The 20,204-nt window shown below is 45.0% G+C and overlaps 1 protein-coding gene across 1 annotated transcript; it reads right to left on the reverse strand.

Annotated features, from left to right (window-relative positions):
• Positions 1–3,384: 3,384 nt before the first annotated feature.
• Positions 3,385–18,877, reverse strand: PLA2G10 (phospholipase A2 group X). The gene is made up of 4 exons (XM_003802732.3): positions 18,787–18,877; positions 16,093–16,243; positions 14,444–14,550; positions 3,385–3,587 (listed from the first exon to the last, which is right to left on the reverse strand). Exons 1-4 carry the CDS (start codon positions 18,875–18,877, stop codon positions 3,445–3,447), a joined length of 492 nt encoding a protein of 163 aa, XP_003802780.1. The 3' UTR covers positions 3,385–3,444.
• Positions 18,878–20,204: the final 1,327 nt, after the last annotated feature.

A 20,204-nucleotide genomic window follows, 5' to 3' on the forward strand; every position in this document is an offset into this window, starting at 1 on the left:
AGGATGCACTGCAGGTGACATAAGAAAGCCGCCACATTGGCAGTCTCCTGCCCTTACCTCAGGAACTGACACAGGCTCCAAGAGCTCAAGACCAGACTTTTTGAGGCCAGGCCTATCCTAGAAGTCAAGTTTAGGAAAACAAGAATAAAATTTTGTCATAGGCATACACAGTTTCACAGAAAAGATACAGAGGAAACCCCAAACTTCAATCATCAAGTCTATCATTGAAGAGTTGCCAAGTTTCAGGGTAAAACCTCTAAAAGGATTCATTTTGAGACAGAATGATGGCTAGATTTGTAGTCTCTGAGTTTGGGGTGTTTTTTATTTGTATTTTGTAATCATTGAAAATACGGATCCCTTTCTCTGAGCACAGATGAGTTGGACAAGAGGCACTCATGGAGGCTAGTAATTTGCAAGAGCAGGCTGAGCTGCCTCAGTGCTACTTAAAGCTGTTGTTTTAGGGTTTGTTTTGTTTTTAAGAATTTAATCTGTAAAATAAATTCCAGGATAGTCCTTTTGTTCAAAGAAGCATTTTGTCAATTGATCTCACACTGTGTCATCTTTGTTGTCCTGTCCTGATGTGTAAAACAGCAAGTGTAATTTACGCCAAGTGCTGTGATTGTAATTATGGAATGAGGTGAACTACAGCCTTTCATTTCCTTGCAGTGTGATAACAGCAGGTGTGAGATGTCAGCTCTCTGAAGTCTGGCCTTGCAGGGATGAGCTTGCATCCAAAATGTTCTTTTGTGACTTCTTGAACCATTCATTAACCCTTTGTATCTTTGAGTGATGATTTTACTCAAGCTTTGCATCTGAAAAGTTTGAAAAAATTACTGGAAATAAAAATAAAGATTTTTTTTTTATATAGATAAAACCTGTCTCTATAGAGAAAAACCGGTTCTTAATAAATCTTCATTGCCTGCTATCATCTGCTAGTCACGCTTAAATTCCAGATCCTGATTGAGCCATGGAGACATCTGAAGAGAAAGGAAAAAGAGTGTTTTTCTTCCTCCTTGAGTTTGTTTGTCAGGCCCCAGGGCTGCCTAGCACTACCTGTTTAATACTCATGACCTGCCAGAGACACTGATGGCACTGTGGGTCTGGGGATATTTCAGTGTTTGTACATTCTGGTCTCATGCCTTGCAAGATTATCAGTATTCTTTTCCTTTCTGGATGAAGAGATAGACGCCGGCTAGCAAAGGTCACTGAGCTAGTGCTGGCTGGCATTGGCAAAGCCAAGCCTGGGCTACCCACAGACTGCCAGACTCCAGGCCAGTGTTGCCTACCTCCACCTATGGCCTCCCACATCTGTCCCCACCTGCTCCTACATCCTGCTTCAAAGATGAGTAATAGCCAGATCTTCTTAGGGAAGGAGGACAAAGGAGACTTGGCTGATAGTAGACAGGCTGTGCTGAACTCTTGAGACTTCTGCCCAGCAGGAGGGACAGGACAGGCATGGGCTGCCTTTCAATAATCATAGCTGGCAGCTGGGTGTGGTGGCTCATGCCTGTAATCTAGTACTTTGGGAGGCTGAGGCAGGTAAATTGCTTGAGTGGAGGAGTTTAAGACCCATCTAAGCAAGAGCGAGACCATCTCTCTACTAAAAATAGAAAAACTAGCTAGGTGTAGCAGGTGCCTATAGTTGCAACTACTCAGGAGACTGAGGCAAAAAGATGGCTTAAGCTCAAGAGTTTGAGGTTGCTGGGAGCTATGATGCCACGGCATTCCACCTAGGGTGACAAAGTGAGTCTGTTCAAACCAAAAAAAAAAAAAAAAAATCATTGCAATCATAGTAGGCTTGGATGCATCAGAAGAGGATGTCAGTGTCTACTTAAAATACTCAGACTTACTGATCCAAAAATGCCATCTCTGCAAATCTGGGCTAAAGAATGATAAACAAATAGGCTGTTGGGATAGGGGGCATGGCAAAGATTTATTTATAAGCATCTTCATCACAGCAATGGATAAAAACAGGATATACTCCAATATCCAAAAGTTATTCTATAAAATGTATCTAATACATCTATTTAAAATAAAGTTCCCAAAGAGCTTTAATGACATAGAGAAAACTTATAAAAATCGTATGGTGTAATCTCCCATGGAATATTATGCAGCCTTAATAAAGATGGAGACTTTACCTCTTTCATGTTTACATGGATAGAGCTGGAACATATTCTTCTTAGCAAAGTATCTCAAGAATGGAAGAAAAAGTATCCAATGTACTTGGCTCTACATGAAACCAATATGTAATCACACAAAGCTATAACCCAACTATAGCCCAAGAAAAAGGGGAAAGTGGAGAGGGAGTGAAGGGGAAGGATGGGTAGAGGGAAGATAACTGGTGAGACCACACCTGTGGTGCATTTTACAAGGGTACATGTTAAATTTACTAAGTGTGGAGTCTTAACACAATAACTAAGAAAATATGGTGAAGGTTATGTTAACCAGTTCAATGAAAATATTTCAAATGGTATGTAAAAACACATTGTACCTCATGATTGCATTAATGTACACAGCTATGATTTAAAAAAAAAATCATATGGTGTAATCTCAACTACAATTTTAAAACTATAGAAAAGCAGGCGGCTCCTGTAGCTCAGTGGGTGGGGCAAAGGCCCCCTATACCAAGGGTGGCGGGTTCAAGTCCAGGCCTGGCCAAACTGCAACAAAATTAGCCAGGTGTTGTGGTGGGCGCCTGCTGAGGCAAGAGAATCGCCCAAGCCCAGGAGTTGGAGGTTGCTGTGAGCTGTGATGCCACGCACTCTACTGAGGGCAATAAAGTGAGACTCTATCTCTAAAAAAACCAAAACAAACAAACAAAAAACTATAGAAAAAGGTGTTGGAAAGCACACTAAGACCCTAACAAGGGTTATTCTGGACTGTGGGCATTGGAGAATTTCTTTTTTCCTGCTCCATGTTTGTCTATTTTTCTTCTTTTTTTAAAGCAATGAGTATATACTACTTTTATAAACAGGAAATAAATTTTAACCATTGAAAGTAGAATGTCTTAACCTAACAACTATAAGACTAGAACTTCACAAGGGTGGGTGTTGTGTGGCTGTCTTATTTCCTTGTGTCCCAGGATCTGGAACACAGCCAGGAGCACAGTAGGTGTTTGTTCACATTTGATAACCAGCCCCAGGAGAAGGCTAGACGTCAAAGACCAACTTTTCATAAATGTCAAACCTCAAGAGTGGTACCAAACTCAACACAGCCCTAAATACAGTCATGGTTTTATAAAATAGGCACAGGACTTTTGACCTCAAACTGGAAATGAAATGGACTCCAGCCCTGAGTTCCAGAATGGGGAAAGAAAGCAAACACAAGGGTTGTGGCTTTATCACTCGGCTTCCATTCCCTCCTGCACAAAACTGAATGCTGTTGTTCATTCGTGAAAAGGAGCTTTATTCCCCAGTGCAAAAGAACGTTGTGCAATGGAGCTAGTCAGTCACACTCGGGCGAGTCCTGCTCACATAGGAACTGGGGGTAGAAGAGGAGTTTTAAGTTGTACTCAGTTCCGGCTAAGCAGTAAGCAATCTCCTGGTCACACTTGCACAAGAGTTCTTGGCATTTGTTCTCTGCTGGTCCTGGAAGAAGTGGGGAAACTGAAGTTAGAGTAGGGTCCTGCAAAGACTCAGGGGCAAACATGAGAAGAGCCAGTAAAGCTGGAGTCAGGACAAGGCATAAACTGCAATTCTCTGTGACACATGACAGTTCCCGGGGTGATCTTCACCAGCACGGCAACCCCAGGAGGCTAGTGATGTCAGCCCCATTTTTCAGAAAAGGGAATCAGAGTTTCAGATGGCAGAGGCCAAAGTCTGTAGACTTCTTTTCTGCATCAGTATTACACTATTTGAGGATCCATTTAGACGAGCAGTAGGCCCTTGGGTGTAGGCTGCCTGCTCTACTGTGTCTGAGCACTGGGACCTTGCCCAATCTCTCTCAGTGTAAGTCCTCTACAAAATGTGCTCATTTTCCACTCTGCAGGGTTACTGGGCAGCCAGGGTGAGAAAACCTACATAAAGTGCTCCCACCTGCATGTCTCTGCCTCCTTGTTCCAAGACTTTCAGATGTTCTTCAAGAAAAAATAGCTTATTATAGGTAACAATCACATACTTCATCTAACCCCTTTGTCTTGGCAAAGGTTGCCACCTAAAGACAAGCGTCTTTCTGTTTGGGGAATTCCACCACTAGACATGTATTATTTGACTTGGAAAGATTTTGTCATCTACAAGTCTTATCTTTATTAATCTTATGCCTTCAACCACTATGAATATGTCACTTCATCATGTCACCACTGCCTTTTAGCATGGGCTCTTAATTATTCACATAAATGAAAAAAATACACTATTAAATCCCTCCAGATTCCCACAAGAGTGAAGAAGCATGAGGCTTTGAGTCTGTGCTTGGACTTGGACTTGGCAGCCTTGCACCTTTAGGAGTGTCTCTTCCCATACTCCATTTCCTCAGAGCAACATGGAGATAACAATAGCACCCATTTCTATGGGCTGTTGAGAGAATGAAAAGAGACCAACTTGGTAAGATGTAGGGCATACAGTAGGTGCTCAAGAAGTAGAAACTGACCTCCTTAAGTTGCCAGCTAATCTTTAAAGAGCCCTCTTAAAATGCATAAGTTCTTTGGAAAACAAAGAGAAATGAGGCATGAGAGTCAGAAAGTTCAGCTTCTCTCCAGGAGTAATATTCAGGGAGAGAGAAAGAAACAGGGCAGTGCCATGAGGGGATAGAGTTGTAGGTGGGAGGTCTGGGACCCTTTGGTCATCATATTCCAGCCCTTCTGTGAATTGAGCTAATGAAAAGGATTTATCTGGGTATAGTGGCTTATGTGTGTGATCCTAGCACTTTTTCAGAAGGCTGAAGTGGGAGGATTATTTAAGGCTGGGATTGGAGACCCACCTGGGCAGCACCACAAGACTCTGACTCTAAAAGAATTTTTAAAAAGTAGCCATGTGTGGTGCTCCATGCCTATAGTCCCAACTACTTGGGAAGCTGAGGCAGGAGGATCACTTGAACCCAGGAGTTTGAGGCTACAGTGAGCTATGATTGTGCCACTGCACCCCAATTTGGGCAAGGAAACAAGATACTGGTCATCTGCCTCTATACAGGGCTTCCCCGACTTGCTCAGGGCCATGGCCATTTCAAGATTACTCCTTTAGGCTAGGCACGGCAGCTCATGCCTATAAACCTTAGCTTTCTGGGAGGCTAAGGTGGGTGGATTGCTTTGAGCTCAGGAGTTTGAGACCAGCCTAAGCAAGAGGAAGACACTATCTCTTAGAAATAGAAACAACAACAACAACAACAACAACAAAGATTAGCCAGGTGTCATGGCAGGTGCCTGTACTCAGGAGGCTGAGGCAAGAAGATGGCTTAAGCCCGAGTTTGAGGTTGTTATGAGCTATGATGACGCCATGACACCCTACCCAGGGCAACAGAGTGAGACTCTCTTTGTCTCAAAAAAAAAAAAGTTTACTGCTTTAGATTCCTTTCTTTTTAATATTAATTCAATTATTAAATTGATGATCTCTTAAATCTCAATTTAATTAGATTATGTCATATTGATTGCATTAAATAAATTCAATCACTGCCATGATAGAAAACAAAAATCTTATACCATAAATATAATGAACTGATTTTTAAAACTACTAGGCAAAAACAAAGAACACCACCAACAAAACCCAGCAAAGATTAGGCTCTAGTATTAAAGTCTTGTTGGATCTGCTGCCTGCTTAAAGACTATGTACACCCAGATCGAAGGATCTTGATTTTTTAAAAAGGACAGATTAGTAAGATTAGTAAGCATAAGAAAGCTTTAACCTCTCTACTACTAGTTAGACCATCACACAATTTATACTTCCTCCTTGCCTCGCTGGGATAACACAGGACTGACAGGGGAAGTCTCATTTAAATTCATTTGTTAAGTGTCCCATACTCAAAGAAACATAATTGGGAAGGAGGGCAAAACATTGACACTCCCAGCTCCAAAAGCCATTTTTACACACTCTGTAAACAGCCTATTATGATCCATTAAATGGCTAACAATAAAAGTAGCAACAGTGGGAGGTGGTGCTTAGTGAGCAGTTATGCAGAGGCAGGAAACAGGCGAAGGACCCTGTGGTCTTCAGGGTAGTGCCATCAGCCCCCTCATCTCACAGAAGAGAAATCCAGGAAGGCGCAAGGGGACCAGGGTCCCACCAAGCCCAGCCTGGCACAGCCCCCTCTGCCTGACGCCTGTTGGTCTGTCTGTCCCCAACAAGGGGATGCAGCATCCTTGATCCAACCGTTATAATTCAGGTTTATAAACAGAGGATTGTCTAATAGAATTTTAATGACAGGGAACACAGCTTATACTTATGACAAAAATAAAAAAAAAATACCGCCATATTTTTTAAAATATAGCTAAGACCACAGGCACCCATCACATCTGGCTAATTTTTCTATAAATTTTCAATTTTTTTTTTTTTTTTTTTTTGTAGAGATAGGTTCACGCTTTTGCTCAGGCTGGTCTCAAACTCCTGGCCTCAAGGGATCTTCCTGCCTCAGACTTCCAGAGTTCTAGGCGTGAGCCACTGCACCTGGCCTGAATTTTTTTAAAGTATACATTAATAAATGAATGCTTAGATGAATGGTTAGTTAGCTGGATGGATGGATGATAGATAAAAGTAACGCATGCAAAAATTGGTAATAGGACCAGCCAGTGCAGCAAGCAGTATGCCCTCCTGCCTGTAAACTCTCCATGAGCTGCTGCTCAGCAGACACCTCAGAGCTAGTGATGCGCTGTGGGGGGGACTCCTGGAGGAGGGTGCCACTGTGGCTTCCTGACGATGGCCCCACGCCAGCCCACAATATCCAAGGTTAGGAGAGCACAGAACGACTGGGACAAACACTCTGGCCAGCTCCTTTCCACCTCATACCCTCACTCATCCCCAGAAAATCCTGTGGTTCTACTTTCTGGCCAAACTTCTCCAAAAGCCAGCTCCTGGCACCATCTTCAATGTCCTCCCCTTGCCTGAGCCACATCTCACCAAGACCAGTACAACAGCCTCATGACCAGCACCTAGTGTTCACTTGTGCTCCCTCCAGGATATGTTTCACACGGCCAGAGTGATTTGACTAAAACACATATCAGATCATCGGATCGTGTCCCTCCTCTGCTCAAAACCCTCCCTCATGGCTTGGCACCCGTAGCTCAGCGGTAGGGCTCCAGCCACATACACCAAGGCAAGCAGGTTTGAACCCGGCCTGGGCCTACTAAACAACAATGACAACTACGACCAAAAAATAACCGGTCATTGTGGCAGGTGCCTGTAGTCCCAGCTACTTGGGAGGCTGAGGCAAGAGAATCACTTAGGCCAGGAGTTTGAGGTTGCTGTGACCTGTGATGCCACAGCACTCTACCGAGGATGACATAGTGAGACTCTGTCTCAAAAAAACAAAACTAAACAAACAAAAAACCCAAAGAACCCTCCTTGGCTCTCCCCTCTCTCAGAGGAAGCCTCCAGTGCCCACCACGCAGCTCTCGCTGCTCTCTTACATGGTCGCCTGCTGCTCTCACTCTGGCAGACTCTGCTCCAGTCTGACTGCCCTCCTTGGGCTCTTCAGAGCCCCCCCCCCCGGCACTCATTCCCACCTTAGGGCTGTTCCAGTATCTCCTCCAGTGAAACTGTCTCTTACCCCAACCCTCAATAAAAGAGGACCCCTCTCCTGTGGGAGTGTAGTTGTTCATCTATTGGTTTCATATTAGTATTGACTACATTTGATACTTTCTATTCTTATGATACTTAGGAGGGTATTCTCCAAATCATCTAGGAAAGTATAAAAAATGTGAAGTCTCCATCTTTTTTGTGGCTGAATAGTACTGCGTGGTATATATACCCCACCATTTATTAATCCATTCACAGATTGATGGACACTTGGGCTGATTCCACATCCTGGCAATTGTGGATTAAACTTCATCCAAATGGTGAGGGAGGAGGGAGGAAGAGAGGGTTTGGTGAGCTAATGGGCATAATGTAAGAGTGTACCAGATACTTCCTGGATGAAGGGCTCAAGTACAACTTGGACTTTATCTAATAAATGCAAACAATATGACCTAATTGTCTGTACCCTTATACCAATCTCAAATAAAAAATAAAATAAAATAAGAGGACCCCTCACCTTGCACTCCTCTTTTTTTTTTTTGAGGCAAAAATTTCACAAGATAAAATTAATTATTATTAACCATTTTAAAGTGTACAAGTCAGGGGCATATAGTACTCTCACAATACTGGGCATCTATCCAGCTCTAAAACATTTTTATTACCCCTTCAGCGGTCAATCCCCATTTTCCTCTCCTGCAACCACTAGTCTGCTTTCTACCTCTATAGATTTGCCTGGGCTGAGATTTCATACGATGGAATCATATGAAATGGAATCATCCGATATGTGACCTTTTGTGTCTAGCTTCTTTTACTTAACAACATTTTCAAAGTCTATTCATGATATAGCAGGTACAGTACTTCATCCACTTTATTTTATAGGTACATAGTATTTATAAAAGTGCTTGGCACATGCACTATTCTCTATCTCCTTTCTTTTTAAATTTTTTTTTCTTTTTTTTTTAGGAAACAGGCTCTCACTTTGTCACCAAGGCTGGAGTGCAGTGACCCAATCACAGCTCACTGCAGCTTTGAATTCCTGGGCTCAAGTAATTCTCTTGCCTCAGTCTTCTGAGTAGCAGGCATCTAAGCATTTGCCACCACACCTGGCTAATTTTTTTAAAAAATAGAAACAAGGTCTGACTATGTTGCCCAGGCTGGTCTGGAACTCCTGGCCTCAAGTGATCTTGATCCTCTCACCTCAGCCTCCCAAAGTGCTTAGATTACAGGTGTGAGCTGCTGTGCCCAGCCCCTCCCCCTTTTAGTCTACAGTACCTTGCTGCTCTGTCTTGCCCAAAACCTAGCATGGAGCCTAGCACAGAGTAGATTCTCAATAACATTTATTAAGAATATAGATATATTGAAATGAGAATAACAGACAATGTATTGTCTCCAGTACTCACACAAAGCCAACAACAATGTTCTATTATTCCCATTTCAAGGATGAGGAAAGTGAGGCTCCATGAGGAAAGTGAGGTTCAGTAACTTGTTTAATGTCACACAACTGGGAAGAGGTAGACCAGGATCCAGCCAGGATCTCCTAATCCAATACCTGTACCCCTCTTGCCCTCTTCTCCCAAAGCTAGGAAGAGACTTTCAAAAGCAAGACTTGGCCCCATTGCTCCATGGCCTCAGAAACCCGATGGCATAACATTTTTCGAGAAGAATAAAACTTAAAAGGGAAAATATCTCCCAAAGGTTAGGCTTAAAATTAAGACTTGCCAGTAAATATTATTATAGGTTAAAAAAAATTTTAATATTTTTAAGTCAGGCCCATAAATGGAAGATGGGCAAAACCTGTAATTAAACAAACAACTATGTTTAAAATATTTCCAAACAGAATAAGGTAATATTTTTTGCCAAAAATCCATAATAGGTGTTTTGGTTCTTTTCATTTGGTTCAGGGAGGACCGTTCTGTAAACAGGCATAGACTCCACCAGCAGACACACTGGGATTTTATAAACATCATCCTCACATGGGTAGAAACCGACAGAACATGCAAGCTGAAGGGAGAAGGGGAAGATATTTAGCAGATTTCTCATTCAGGCCCCATTTCACCTCCTCTCTGCCCACACTGGAAGGAGACATTTTAGGGACAAGTTACTTACTCTTTTCTAACTCTAAATACAAGGATTGAATGAGATGATGCCTGGGGCATTTTCAATTCTAAAAAAAAAAAAAATCTATATTATATCCCCATATTAATTTAGCTTCGCTCTTAGGCCACCCCTAACTCGTAGTAAGGAATTACAGCTGAGAATCCATACATATCTAAAAATTTACTTCTTGTAAGCTTTATGATAGTCTCTCTGCCCCAGATCAGACCAAGTCAGCAGAAGCTGAAGTTTTAGGAAAGATCACATGGGATCTTTAATTCCTTCTTTAGAGCAGTGGTTCTCAACCTTCGTAATGCCATGATGTATTTTCATTGTTACAAAGGGGTCGTGACCCATAGGTTGAGAACCACTGCTTTAGAGGAAGTAAGCAGAAGTCAGAGAGGAGCTCATATCAGGATGAGAGGAGAAAGAGAGAGAAATCCCTCTTCAGTCTGTTTATCATGTTAAACCCTTTCTCATCTTCACAATACCCATCTTCTAGGTGAGGAGACTGAGGATCAGTTTGGTCAGGCCATTAGTTCAAAATAATGGAGCCTCATCCATGGAGGACCAAGACCATTTGGGGGAACAAAGAATCTCTTCAACAAATGGTGCTGAGAGAACTGGATAACAACATACAAAAGAATGAAGCTAAACCCTCCTACCTAACTTCATGCATAAATATTAACTTGAAATGAATCTAAATGTAAGAGGTAAAATTAAAAAAAATATTAAAAGGAAAACAGAAGTAACCTTCTTAAGCTTGGATTTTGCAGTGGATTCTTAGGATATCAAAAACCTGAGCAACAAAAAATAAAACAGATAAGTTGAACTTCATCAAAATCAAAACCTTTTTTTTTTTTTTTCAGTTTTAGGCTGGGCTTGAACCTGCCACCTCCAACATATGGGGCTACTGCCCTACTCCTTTGAGCTACAGGCACTGCCCAAAATCAAAACCCTTTTTTGCATCAAGGATATTATCAAGAAAGTGAAAGGCCACCTACAGAATGGGAGAAGATATTTGCAGATGACACATCAGATACAGGTACAGTACCCAGGATATATAAAGAACTCATACAACTCAACAACAAAAAGACAAACAGCTCAATTCAAAATGGGTTTGAATAGACATTTGTCCAAAGAACATATAAAAATGACCAAGAAGCACACGACAAGATGTGCAAATCAAAATCAAAATGAGAGATTACCTCATATCACTAGTAAAAAAGAACCTAGAAAATAATGTTGCCATGGATGTGAAGAAACTGGATTCCCCATACATCGCTGGTATATAAAATGATGTATCTGCTGTGGAAAAGTTTGGTGTTTCCTCAAAAAGTAAAATAGGAAGGTATATATGACTCAGTAATCCCAGGTATATTCTCCAAAGAATTGAAAACAGCTATTCAAATAAATACTTGTCCATGAATAGCTGTACTAATACACACCATAGCATGAATGAACCTCAGAAACACTGTGGTAAGTGAAAGCTGTCAGACACAAAGATCACATACTGCATGATTCTCCTTACTTGCAATGTCTAGATAAGGCAGATTCACAGAGACGGAGAGCAGACTGATAGGAAGGAGTAGACCTGCTCCGTGGGCCTGGAGTTTTTGAGGAGCAATGATGAAAATGTTTTGGTAATTCTTGGGCAACATTTGAATATACTAAATATCACTGAACTGTATACTTTAAAATGGTTTTTAATGTTATATTTATTTTCATTTAAAAGAAAATAGAAATAAAAGGGATGGAGCCACTTCAGATAACTTCAAGTCTCACTGCCTAAATTTAAGCCTTACCTATATTCTGTCTGAACTATTGCTCACTTCCTGGTTGTTTTTTTTTTAAGACAAAGTAAGACTTTGTCACCCTTGGTAGAGTGCTGTGGTGCCACAGTTCACAGCAACCTCAAGTTCTTGGGCTCAAGCAATCCTCTTGCTTTAGCTTCTCTAGTAGCTGGAACTATAGGTGCCTGCCACAATGCCTGGCTATTGTTTTAAAGGCAGGGTCTCACTCTTGGCTCAGGCTGGTCTCAAACCCCTGAGCTCAGGAGTTCCCCCCCATGTGCTAGGATTACAGGTGTGAGCCAGTGTGTCTGGCCTTAGTTTTTTCAATTGATTTTACTTTTTAATTAATATTCATTTGAAAGGAAACCATAATGGAAAACATCAAACATCAGAATATAATCTTAAAAATTTCTTTCTGCTTTGTTTCAAAATCAGGTAAGATTGTCCCAAGAGACACAATTTTCACTGCAGTGTTATTTTTCTTTTAACCTTAGCAGTAGGTTATCTATATAAAATTGTATACTGTGATGTGAGAATGGTTTATGTGACAATTATCCTCATTAAATACACATTGCTGTAGTTAAAGAGAAATAAACTTATAGGCAGGTAGATAGGCACAAGGAATCTTTTTAAAAGCCAAAATTAGATTTAGGTATACAATTGTTCTTAAATAAGATAAGCCAGAAGCCCACTCTTTCTGTTAAAAAGGGGTCGGCAAGTGTTTAAGAGATGTTAAAGCTAGAGTAGCACTGAACTGAGATTTTCCCCTCCACACAATTAGAAAGATTAAAAGAAAATTGTAAGACAACTAACTTTCAAAATTTGGGGGCTCAGGGTTACTTAGCACTGAGTTCACACAAAGCTGCATGCTCAGAGGGAACCCGGTGCATCTTCTCCACTGAGGAATCTGTGTTGGAGCTCTTCTTCCATGACTTCTATAAACATGAAGAATCATGTCATTATCATTCTGTCCTCATAACAGGCAGCCTTGATTTTTAACTCAGTTCACTGATGAGAAAACTGAGGATCTCATAGATGAGAACTTGCCCATGGTCACATGACTAGAAATGAACTAAGGTAGAAGCTATTGATTGATCCATAGGTGAAGGTTTATAAACTCATTGTGTTCACTGGGGCAGGCAGTACCCCAGTGAAGCAAAGGCAGCACCTCAAACACAGGATGCTCCATCCTCATGTGTCAGTGGCCTCAGCACTCTTGCTTTTCTTGAAACCCTCAGCTCCTTTGCTCTACCTTTTGTTTTCCTGGGTTTGTTAGAAATATTTCTCTTGTATAACAAAATCAACAGCACAAAGAATATGATATATGGTAATCAACACTTGTTCTCAATATCAGACAGAAAGTAGGACCTAGTGGGGCCAGAGGCAGATGAGAGACAGCCCTGCCTGTAAGTGGCAGCCCCTCTAAGCTCCAGCCGATTTTAGCTACTGGGTCCGATGCTGTTAAAGCCTCTATTTTTTTTTTAAGGAAATCTAAACATTCAGAAGTTCAGGTCTTTATGTGAGATGTTTTCTTTTTTCAAATATTGGCTCAAATTGTTTTTTCCAAACACTGTGTAGATAAAGAAAAACATTTATAGGACAAACATGGTTCAAGGGACATCAATTTGTAATGTGATTATATCCACTTTGTAGAGATGAAGGTGTGTCCCAGGAAGGGAATGACCTTCTCCTGGGGTTCCCAAGTGGGAAGAGGCCACTGTCATCTGGCTCAACCTTAGGCAAGAAGGGTCAAGGAAATGGGCACTCAGGGTACAGGCTCAGTCTGGGTTCTATACAGCTCTGTCTACTAGAATGGGACCCAGCCATGGCCTCTGGCCCTCCTCACACAGAATGTTTAGGGCAGGGGGTCATCACACCCTGCCAAGGTGGAGCCAGATCCACTGCTGAGAGGCTCCCACACAGTGGTTGGAGGTGAGGAAATAGAGATAGGGAACCCTCCTACTATCTTCTTTGATTTATTTTGTTTGTTTCTAACATTTTATTGTGAAAAGTTTCAAAGACAGAGAAGTTGAAGAAATTGTTCAGAGAACACTTGTATATCCATTACACAGGTGAATATTCTGCTTCATCACTTTTCCCCTATCTGCCCAATCCTCTCTCTATCCACCCATCTGCCTTTTGTTTTGTTTTGTTCTGATGTGCTTCAAAATACATTGTAGACATCAGCGTGCTTCACTCTTAAACACTTCAGGCTACATATTACTTTCCTTTTAAACTTTTAATTCACAAGTAACTGACAGACATTCTTTGTAAATAGTGAAAATACACAGAGAACATGCAATTGCCTTGTACCATTGCTCCCTCAACCTGATCTTTTCACTAGAGATGACCAGTCATCCTCAGTTTGGAGTGTACCCTTACCCATCTTTTTCTGACCTTTGTATATACCTACACATGGCCAAGGAAAGTAGTATGGTATTACTTTGCAAGTTGTTTTTTGTTTTCCTTTTTTTAAACAAACACACAATTGGTGCTGCACTGGAAAAGTCATTCTGCAGTTGGCTTTTTAACTCACCATCTTTCTCTGTCACCATATGGCGTGGCCTTACCCTCCCTCCAGCCTGCAGTCTTCCACAGTGAGACCACATTATTTGTTTATTTGCTTAACCTCCTTCTCATGCATATTTAGGTTATTTATACCTAGTGTCATTTCTGTCTTCTTCCTTTTTGTCCAGATACATAAAAAATAGGTTTCTTAGCTTTTTCCCCCAAGTGCTCTGCACTATAAAGATCACTTATATTAGATAAACTCGAGCATGGTCTATGGAGCGTTGGAAGCAGTGGTATGTTAGTGCAATAGGGCATGGAAGTTGCCTGTCTCTGTGGGGATGTCCAGGGGACACTTGTGGGAGGTCGGCATGTGTGGCACCAGGGACTTACCACACAGGATGCTCTGATTCACACATTGCCAGGAGTAGCGCTCTGTCTTGGGCCTGCACCCAGCTTCCTCAGCACGAGTATAACAGCAGTCGTGGCGATGGCAGCACCTGTGGATGTCACATGGGCAGACTGGCAGGTGGGTGAAGGCAGTGTGGCCACCCTTCCTTGCTGGGACTTTGGGTGAGTGAAGACCCCCAAGGAGCCAGCATCTTCAAGTCTAAGCTTTGTCCCTGGAAGGACCCATGTGCTGGCCCTAGCATCTGCACCATCTCCAGTCCCGGCTAAGACCATGCCACGTGCTGCCCACTTGCCTGCTCCACTCTGAGTCTCTGAGCTTCAGCTCCACTAGCCGTCTCTCTATTCCTGGAGTGAGCCAAGCCTCTGCGCCCTCCTGGCATTGCCCATGTTACACCCTCTGCCTGGGACCGCTGCATGCCTACTCCTGTCTTCTAGATCTCAGCCCAAGCACCAGCCCCCTGCATAGGATATCATCTGGCTTCACCTGACCTCCCTAGTATATACCCTCTCATGAAGCCAGGTTCTTTTCACTTAGGGCAGGTTTATAAAGGTAACCTTAGCATCTATATCCAGTGCCCTAAGGCCCAGCCCAGGCCCTGCCACATAATAGGACCTCAGAAAACATCTACTGTGGAACAATTCCCAGAGGAAGACTCATATCCCCCCATACCTGTTAATCATTCATTCACTCACTCATTCATTCACAGGTGTTCTCTCCACCTGCCTATCAGCCACACTTTGCCAATCCCTCAATGAGGCCTGGTGTGCACAGGCCAGCATTTCAGGGAGCCCAATCTGGTAAGGAAGGTAGCCACCAGACACATGGTTGGTGAGAAGTGCTAAGATTTGGTGTAAGCCCTGGGGACCCTGGGAGCCCAGACAAGGTGGCAGACCCAGCTAGGTTTCAGAGAAGTCTTCCTGGAGTGGGGAGCCACATCTGAAGGACACACAGGAACCAAACAATCAGAGTGCAGGAGCTCGCAGAGGAAAGCTGATGAATCCAAGACATGAGGGTAAATAAAGACCTCCTGGTGACCATCACGGCCTCCAGGCTAGGGGAAAGGCAGCCAAACTCTGCCCTCTGCTACCTATGAGCTTTGTGGAAATGAGTGACTGAGCCTCTCTGAGCCTCAGAGTTCTCATCTTTAAAATGAGGATGACTTTCATGGCTGTCTCCATAGATGGCAGTGACAGGAAATGAGAGGAAGTCACAGAGAGATCTTAGCCCCAGACTTGCACAGGGCAGGCATATTTTAGATGGCAAGCAAGAACCCGTCTAGGTTCAAATACCAGCTCCCACACCTTCCTCTCTGTGTGTCCCCAGACACATTACCTAATCTTTCTGTGCCTCAATTTCTTTGTCTATGAAATGGGGTTATTGTAAGGACTCACAGGGAGCCTCAGAGTAGTCCCTGGGGTATAATAATCTGGCTACCTTTATGTTAGTTTTTAGGCAATGTAATCAACCCATTGCAGCTGGCACCAAGATCTGGCCTCAGTGGCCACATTATCCAGGAGGTCCCCTGCCTACAAGGGAGTACCACATGCTAAGGTTTTGGGTATTTCCTTGTAGGTCTTAACTACCCCCAAGGGTGGAATACCTTTTAGCTTAGGCCCAAGCATGTACTCACCAGTCAATGGCATCCTGGGGCAGGCCGCGGCCACCCAGGCCACAGTAGCAGCCATAGTTCACATAGGCAATTGGGGTTCGGGTACCAACACAATTCATAGTACCCGCCAGTTCCAGGAGCCCACGTCGATGCACATGTGATCTCCTAGAGGCTGGGAATGTGGTAGTGGTAAACAAAGGTCAGACAGAGGCTGCATGTCAGGGCTTCCCTGGCCCTACAGAGGGACAATGACCTGAAAAAGGCCTGGATGTTGCAGCCAGACTTGTCTGGGTTTGTAGGTTTGTATCTCACTTCCTAGCTATATAACTTTGGACAAATTACTAACTTCTTTGTGCCCTGTTTCTTTGTGAAATAGGAGGTAAGGTGATCTCAACTCATAGAAAGAAGTAAGATAATGCACGAAAACCACATGACCCATGGCAAGGCCTAACTATTATAATCAATGTCTTCAAGGCAGCCTTGGGCAGGACGGGGGAGGAATAGTCACAGACTGTAGTACATAAGATATCATGCCCCTGGGCCTTTGCACAGGCTGCTCCCACTTCCTGGAATGCCCCACTTACCAATCCCCTGTCCTATCAACTCTGGATACAGTCAGATTGTGAGTTAGGCATCAAATGTTTGTCCAGTTACCTGTTCTGGGCACTGAGAATCAGAGGTGCGCTAAGTACACTCCCTGTCAAGGAGGTCTTCTCCATGGGGGTTTCCCAGCCCCTGCCTCAGGGCCCTTTGCATTTCCTCTTATTCATTGGCAGTACCCAGACAGGGAGGCCCCTCTGCCCAAGCCCAGTATCTCTCTGGATTCTGGTACAGCTCTGACACACAGTGGTGCCCAATACTTGCAGATGTGACTGGCATTTTTGCACTGGACAGGTGAAAAAGAGTAGGCCAGCTGGGGAAGGTACCTCTCATACTCTACTGCCAGCAAGAGCCTGGGCTGAGGGTCCTACCCAGGCTCTGAGTCACAGACCACTGCTCCTCCCTCCTAGCATGGTAACAGCAGGGGAAAAGGGCCTTTCAGGGTGACAGAGCCAAGGGTCATGGGCAGCAGAGCACTTCCTGAGAATCCTCTCTCCACTCCTTGGTGACTGAGGATCCAGGGAAGGTCCAGGTGCTGCATTTGGTCATCTCTTCTCTTTCATCTCTCTCTCTCTTTTTTTTTTTTTTATCTAGAACATGTTCTTATCTCACTGACTTTTTTGAGGAGTCCAGACCAGGTTTCAGTTCGAGTTTTTTTTTTTCCTTGCTCAGAAAGCAGTATATTAGTATGGGGAAACAGAGATGGATCCAATAGGAAGAAAATGTACAAGTGAGTTTAGAGTTCAAAGCTTCCCTGTCCTCTTTTATGACCAGGCTTCCCTCTCCCCGCAGCCTGTGTCTCTGCCTCAAACCTCCTGGGGTGTCCTCTGAGTCTGGACAAGCTCTGGGGCATCACTGTGCCTCAAGGCCTGGCAGGACTCAAACCCTCTCATCTCTCTATACCCTGTATACCCTGTCACATACACACTCTGCCACAAATACCTGGACCCCATCCTCATCCTGCTCGTGGGCTATCTACTTCCAGAATCTGCCTTGCCCCACAGATAGACACAGGGGCCCTCCCCATACTTTGCTGCAGCTGCCGATGGGAGAACCCTCCAGCCTGGCAGGACTTTGAGAGCAAATATCTGACTTGGGCAGCTCTGGATGCCCTGGCACAGAATTTCCAGGAAAGGTCCCTTGACCTCTGGATCCACCAAGCCCCATGGGAACACTTCCCCGGTAAGCACCCCCTGAAAAGGCCTCAGTCCTAATGTCATACCCTGAAGCTATCCCTACAGGTCCCCTCTTACCCTGACCTGATCACTCTATGGTATCTCAGAGGCTTAGGAACTGCTTCGTGGCAGGCCCAGGCATGGGTGGCCACCAGGCACTGTGTTAGCACAAAGTAAAACACTCCCTCTGTGCCAACAGAGGTGGGGCAGGTCATGCTGGGGTCTGTTTGCTCTGTCTGCCCACTGAAGCCTCCTCTGGGAGTGCCAGGGCTGTCTGAGCATCCTATGTGCCCATAAGTGTGTGTGCGTGTCCATGGTGCATCTCATGTGCCCTGGAGGCTGTCTCTGTTTTCCTTGAGTTGCGTGTGCACGTGTGCCCCATGGGCTATTTGCCTGTGTCTGCAGTATGGGTCTGTGTGAGCCACTCACCTAAGTGCTCAGGTGAGTCCAGGGGCTCTGCTTCTCTGTGCTGACAGTGTCTGTGGATTCCTGTGAGTGCATGTATCTGTGCACCCTGGAAACAGGCACTCACCAAGGGTACCTTGCTGAGGGGGTTCCACGGGTGGATGAGAAGGGGAACACTTGCTCTCCCTCCTCCCAGCCCAGCCCCTCCACCCAGTCCCAATCCTCTTCCCTCTCGTGTCCATCTGGTGCTTTTGCCCCAAGGACAGGTGGAGTGAAGCGTCAGTGCCCAGGACCCCAGTGTGGAGGCTCCAAGTTGCTTGGAGAGGGCTGCGGGAAGGATGTCTGCAGAGGACTCTGAGCCCCAAGGGAAAGGCTGGGCTACTTTAGAGTCCCTAAGAAGAGTGAGTGTGGCCTAGAGCTCCCCGGTTCCCAGGAAAGATGAGCGGGTGTATGTTAGAAGCAGGGGTGGGAAGGAGGGCTCCTGCCCTACAGAGAGCTGGCGAGACCTGGGAGCTCTGGGGTCCTCCTCACTCACCGGCACTGGGTCTGGGTCCAGGTTCCAGCAACAGCAGCAGCGACAGCAGCAGCAGCAGCATGATTGGCAGGCACAGAGGTCGCGGCCACATCCGAGGGTGGCAGGTGAGGGCCAGTTGGGCGGCAGGGTAGTCACCCAGCCCGGCCGCCCCCAACCCCGGCCGCCGCGCCCCGCCCCCGGCCTCACCTTCCCGCAGGGCGGAGCCGGGCAGGGGCGGGCACCTGGGGCCGCGGAGCGCAGGTCCTCACCTCTGCATCTTGGTCACCTGGAGGGCTGAAGAGGCCAGGTGCGGCGCTGGGGCCAGGAGGGCGTTAGGCCCCCGTGTAGTAAATGAGCAAAAAGGCACTCTCTTGACGTTATTGCTCCCCGCCACACTCTCCTGGCGCTCAGCTGGGCACCCAAAAGGAGCAGAGGACTTGGGGAGGGGTAGTGCTGAATTTACCTTAAAATTTAGGACATTTTGCACACCTGACCCCCCTCGAAATCAATTCTCCCACCACAGTGGGGAAACTGAGGCAGCCAAAGATTTGCCCAAGGTCACAGCGGGTTCCGGTAAAAGATGCGCTGGAAAGGTGGGAGGGCAGGGAGGCTGCAACTGTGTCTGAGCAAGCCGGGCACCCCTACCTTTCCGTTTAAAGTTTCTCATCTGCCCAAGGGACTGTGTGAGCTAGGAAGGCACACACAATATGTGCTCGATATTGAAAAGAGATGGCCTGGCAGTCCACGATGTAGACACCGTGCTGTTTGCTGCCCAGTCACCAACTTCCTTTGATCCCTCCTCATAACTACTTCTGAGAGAGGAAGGCTAGGCCCCTCCTCCTGTCTCTGGCAAAAACAATGATAATGAAGGTGATACCATGTCTCCAGGGTGCACGATCTTATCACAACTTCAGGCCCCAGGCATTCCTTTTCACACGAAGATAATGAGGATCAGAGAAGCTAACAGCCAAGAAGTAGGGGAGCCACCACTCTAAACTCGTTTCTATCCAAGGCCAAGCCCCTCTCTGCCCCCTTCTATGAACATCCCAGCTCTAGTTCCTCGTTGGCCACACTCAGGAGCACTTGGATGTGAGCAAAATCTCCATCTCCTCCCTCTTGTATACCCAACACCAGTCTGCAGAGCCCACATAAAATGTGGTTACAGACATCCCAAGACTTGGGGTTGCAGAGGATGTGAGTAATGAGCCTCACGGTGCTGTGCCTATCAGGACCTGGTCTAGTTCAGAATCAGGCCAAGCAGTTGGGGCTCCTCTTACCCCAGTACTCATAGCCCTGGCCCAGCGTGGATCCCTGCAGACAGCCAAGGGCATCGCCTCAATGTTTGCTTTGAGACTGCAGCCTAAGGAGAAGAATAGGATCTTCGAGACTGCAGCCTAAGGAGGAGAGTAGGATGCCCATTTGACAGATGAGAAAACTGA

The sequence above is a fragment of the Otolemur garnettii genome, unplaced genomic scaffold, assembly GCF_000181295.1.
Source record: "Otolemur garnettii isolate 467f Iridium unplaced genomic scaffold, OtoGar3 scaffold00257, whole genome shotgun sequence".
NCBI classification, from domain to species: Eukaryota; Metazoa; Chordata; class Mammalia; order Primates; family Galagidae; genus Otolemur; species Otolemur garnettii.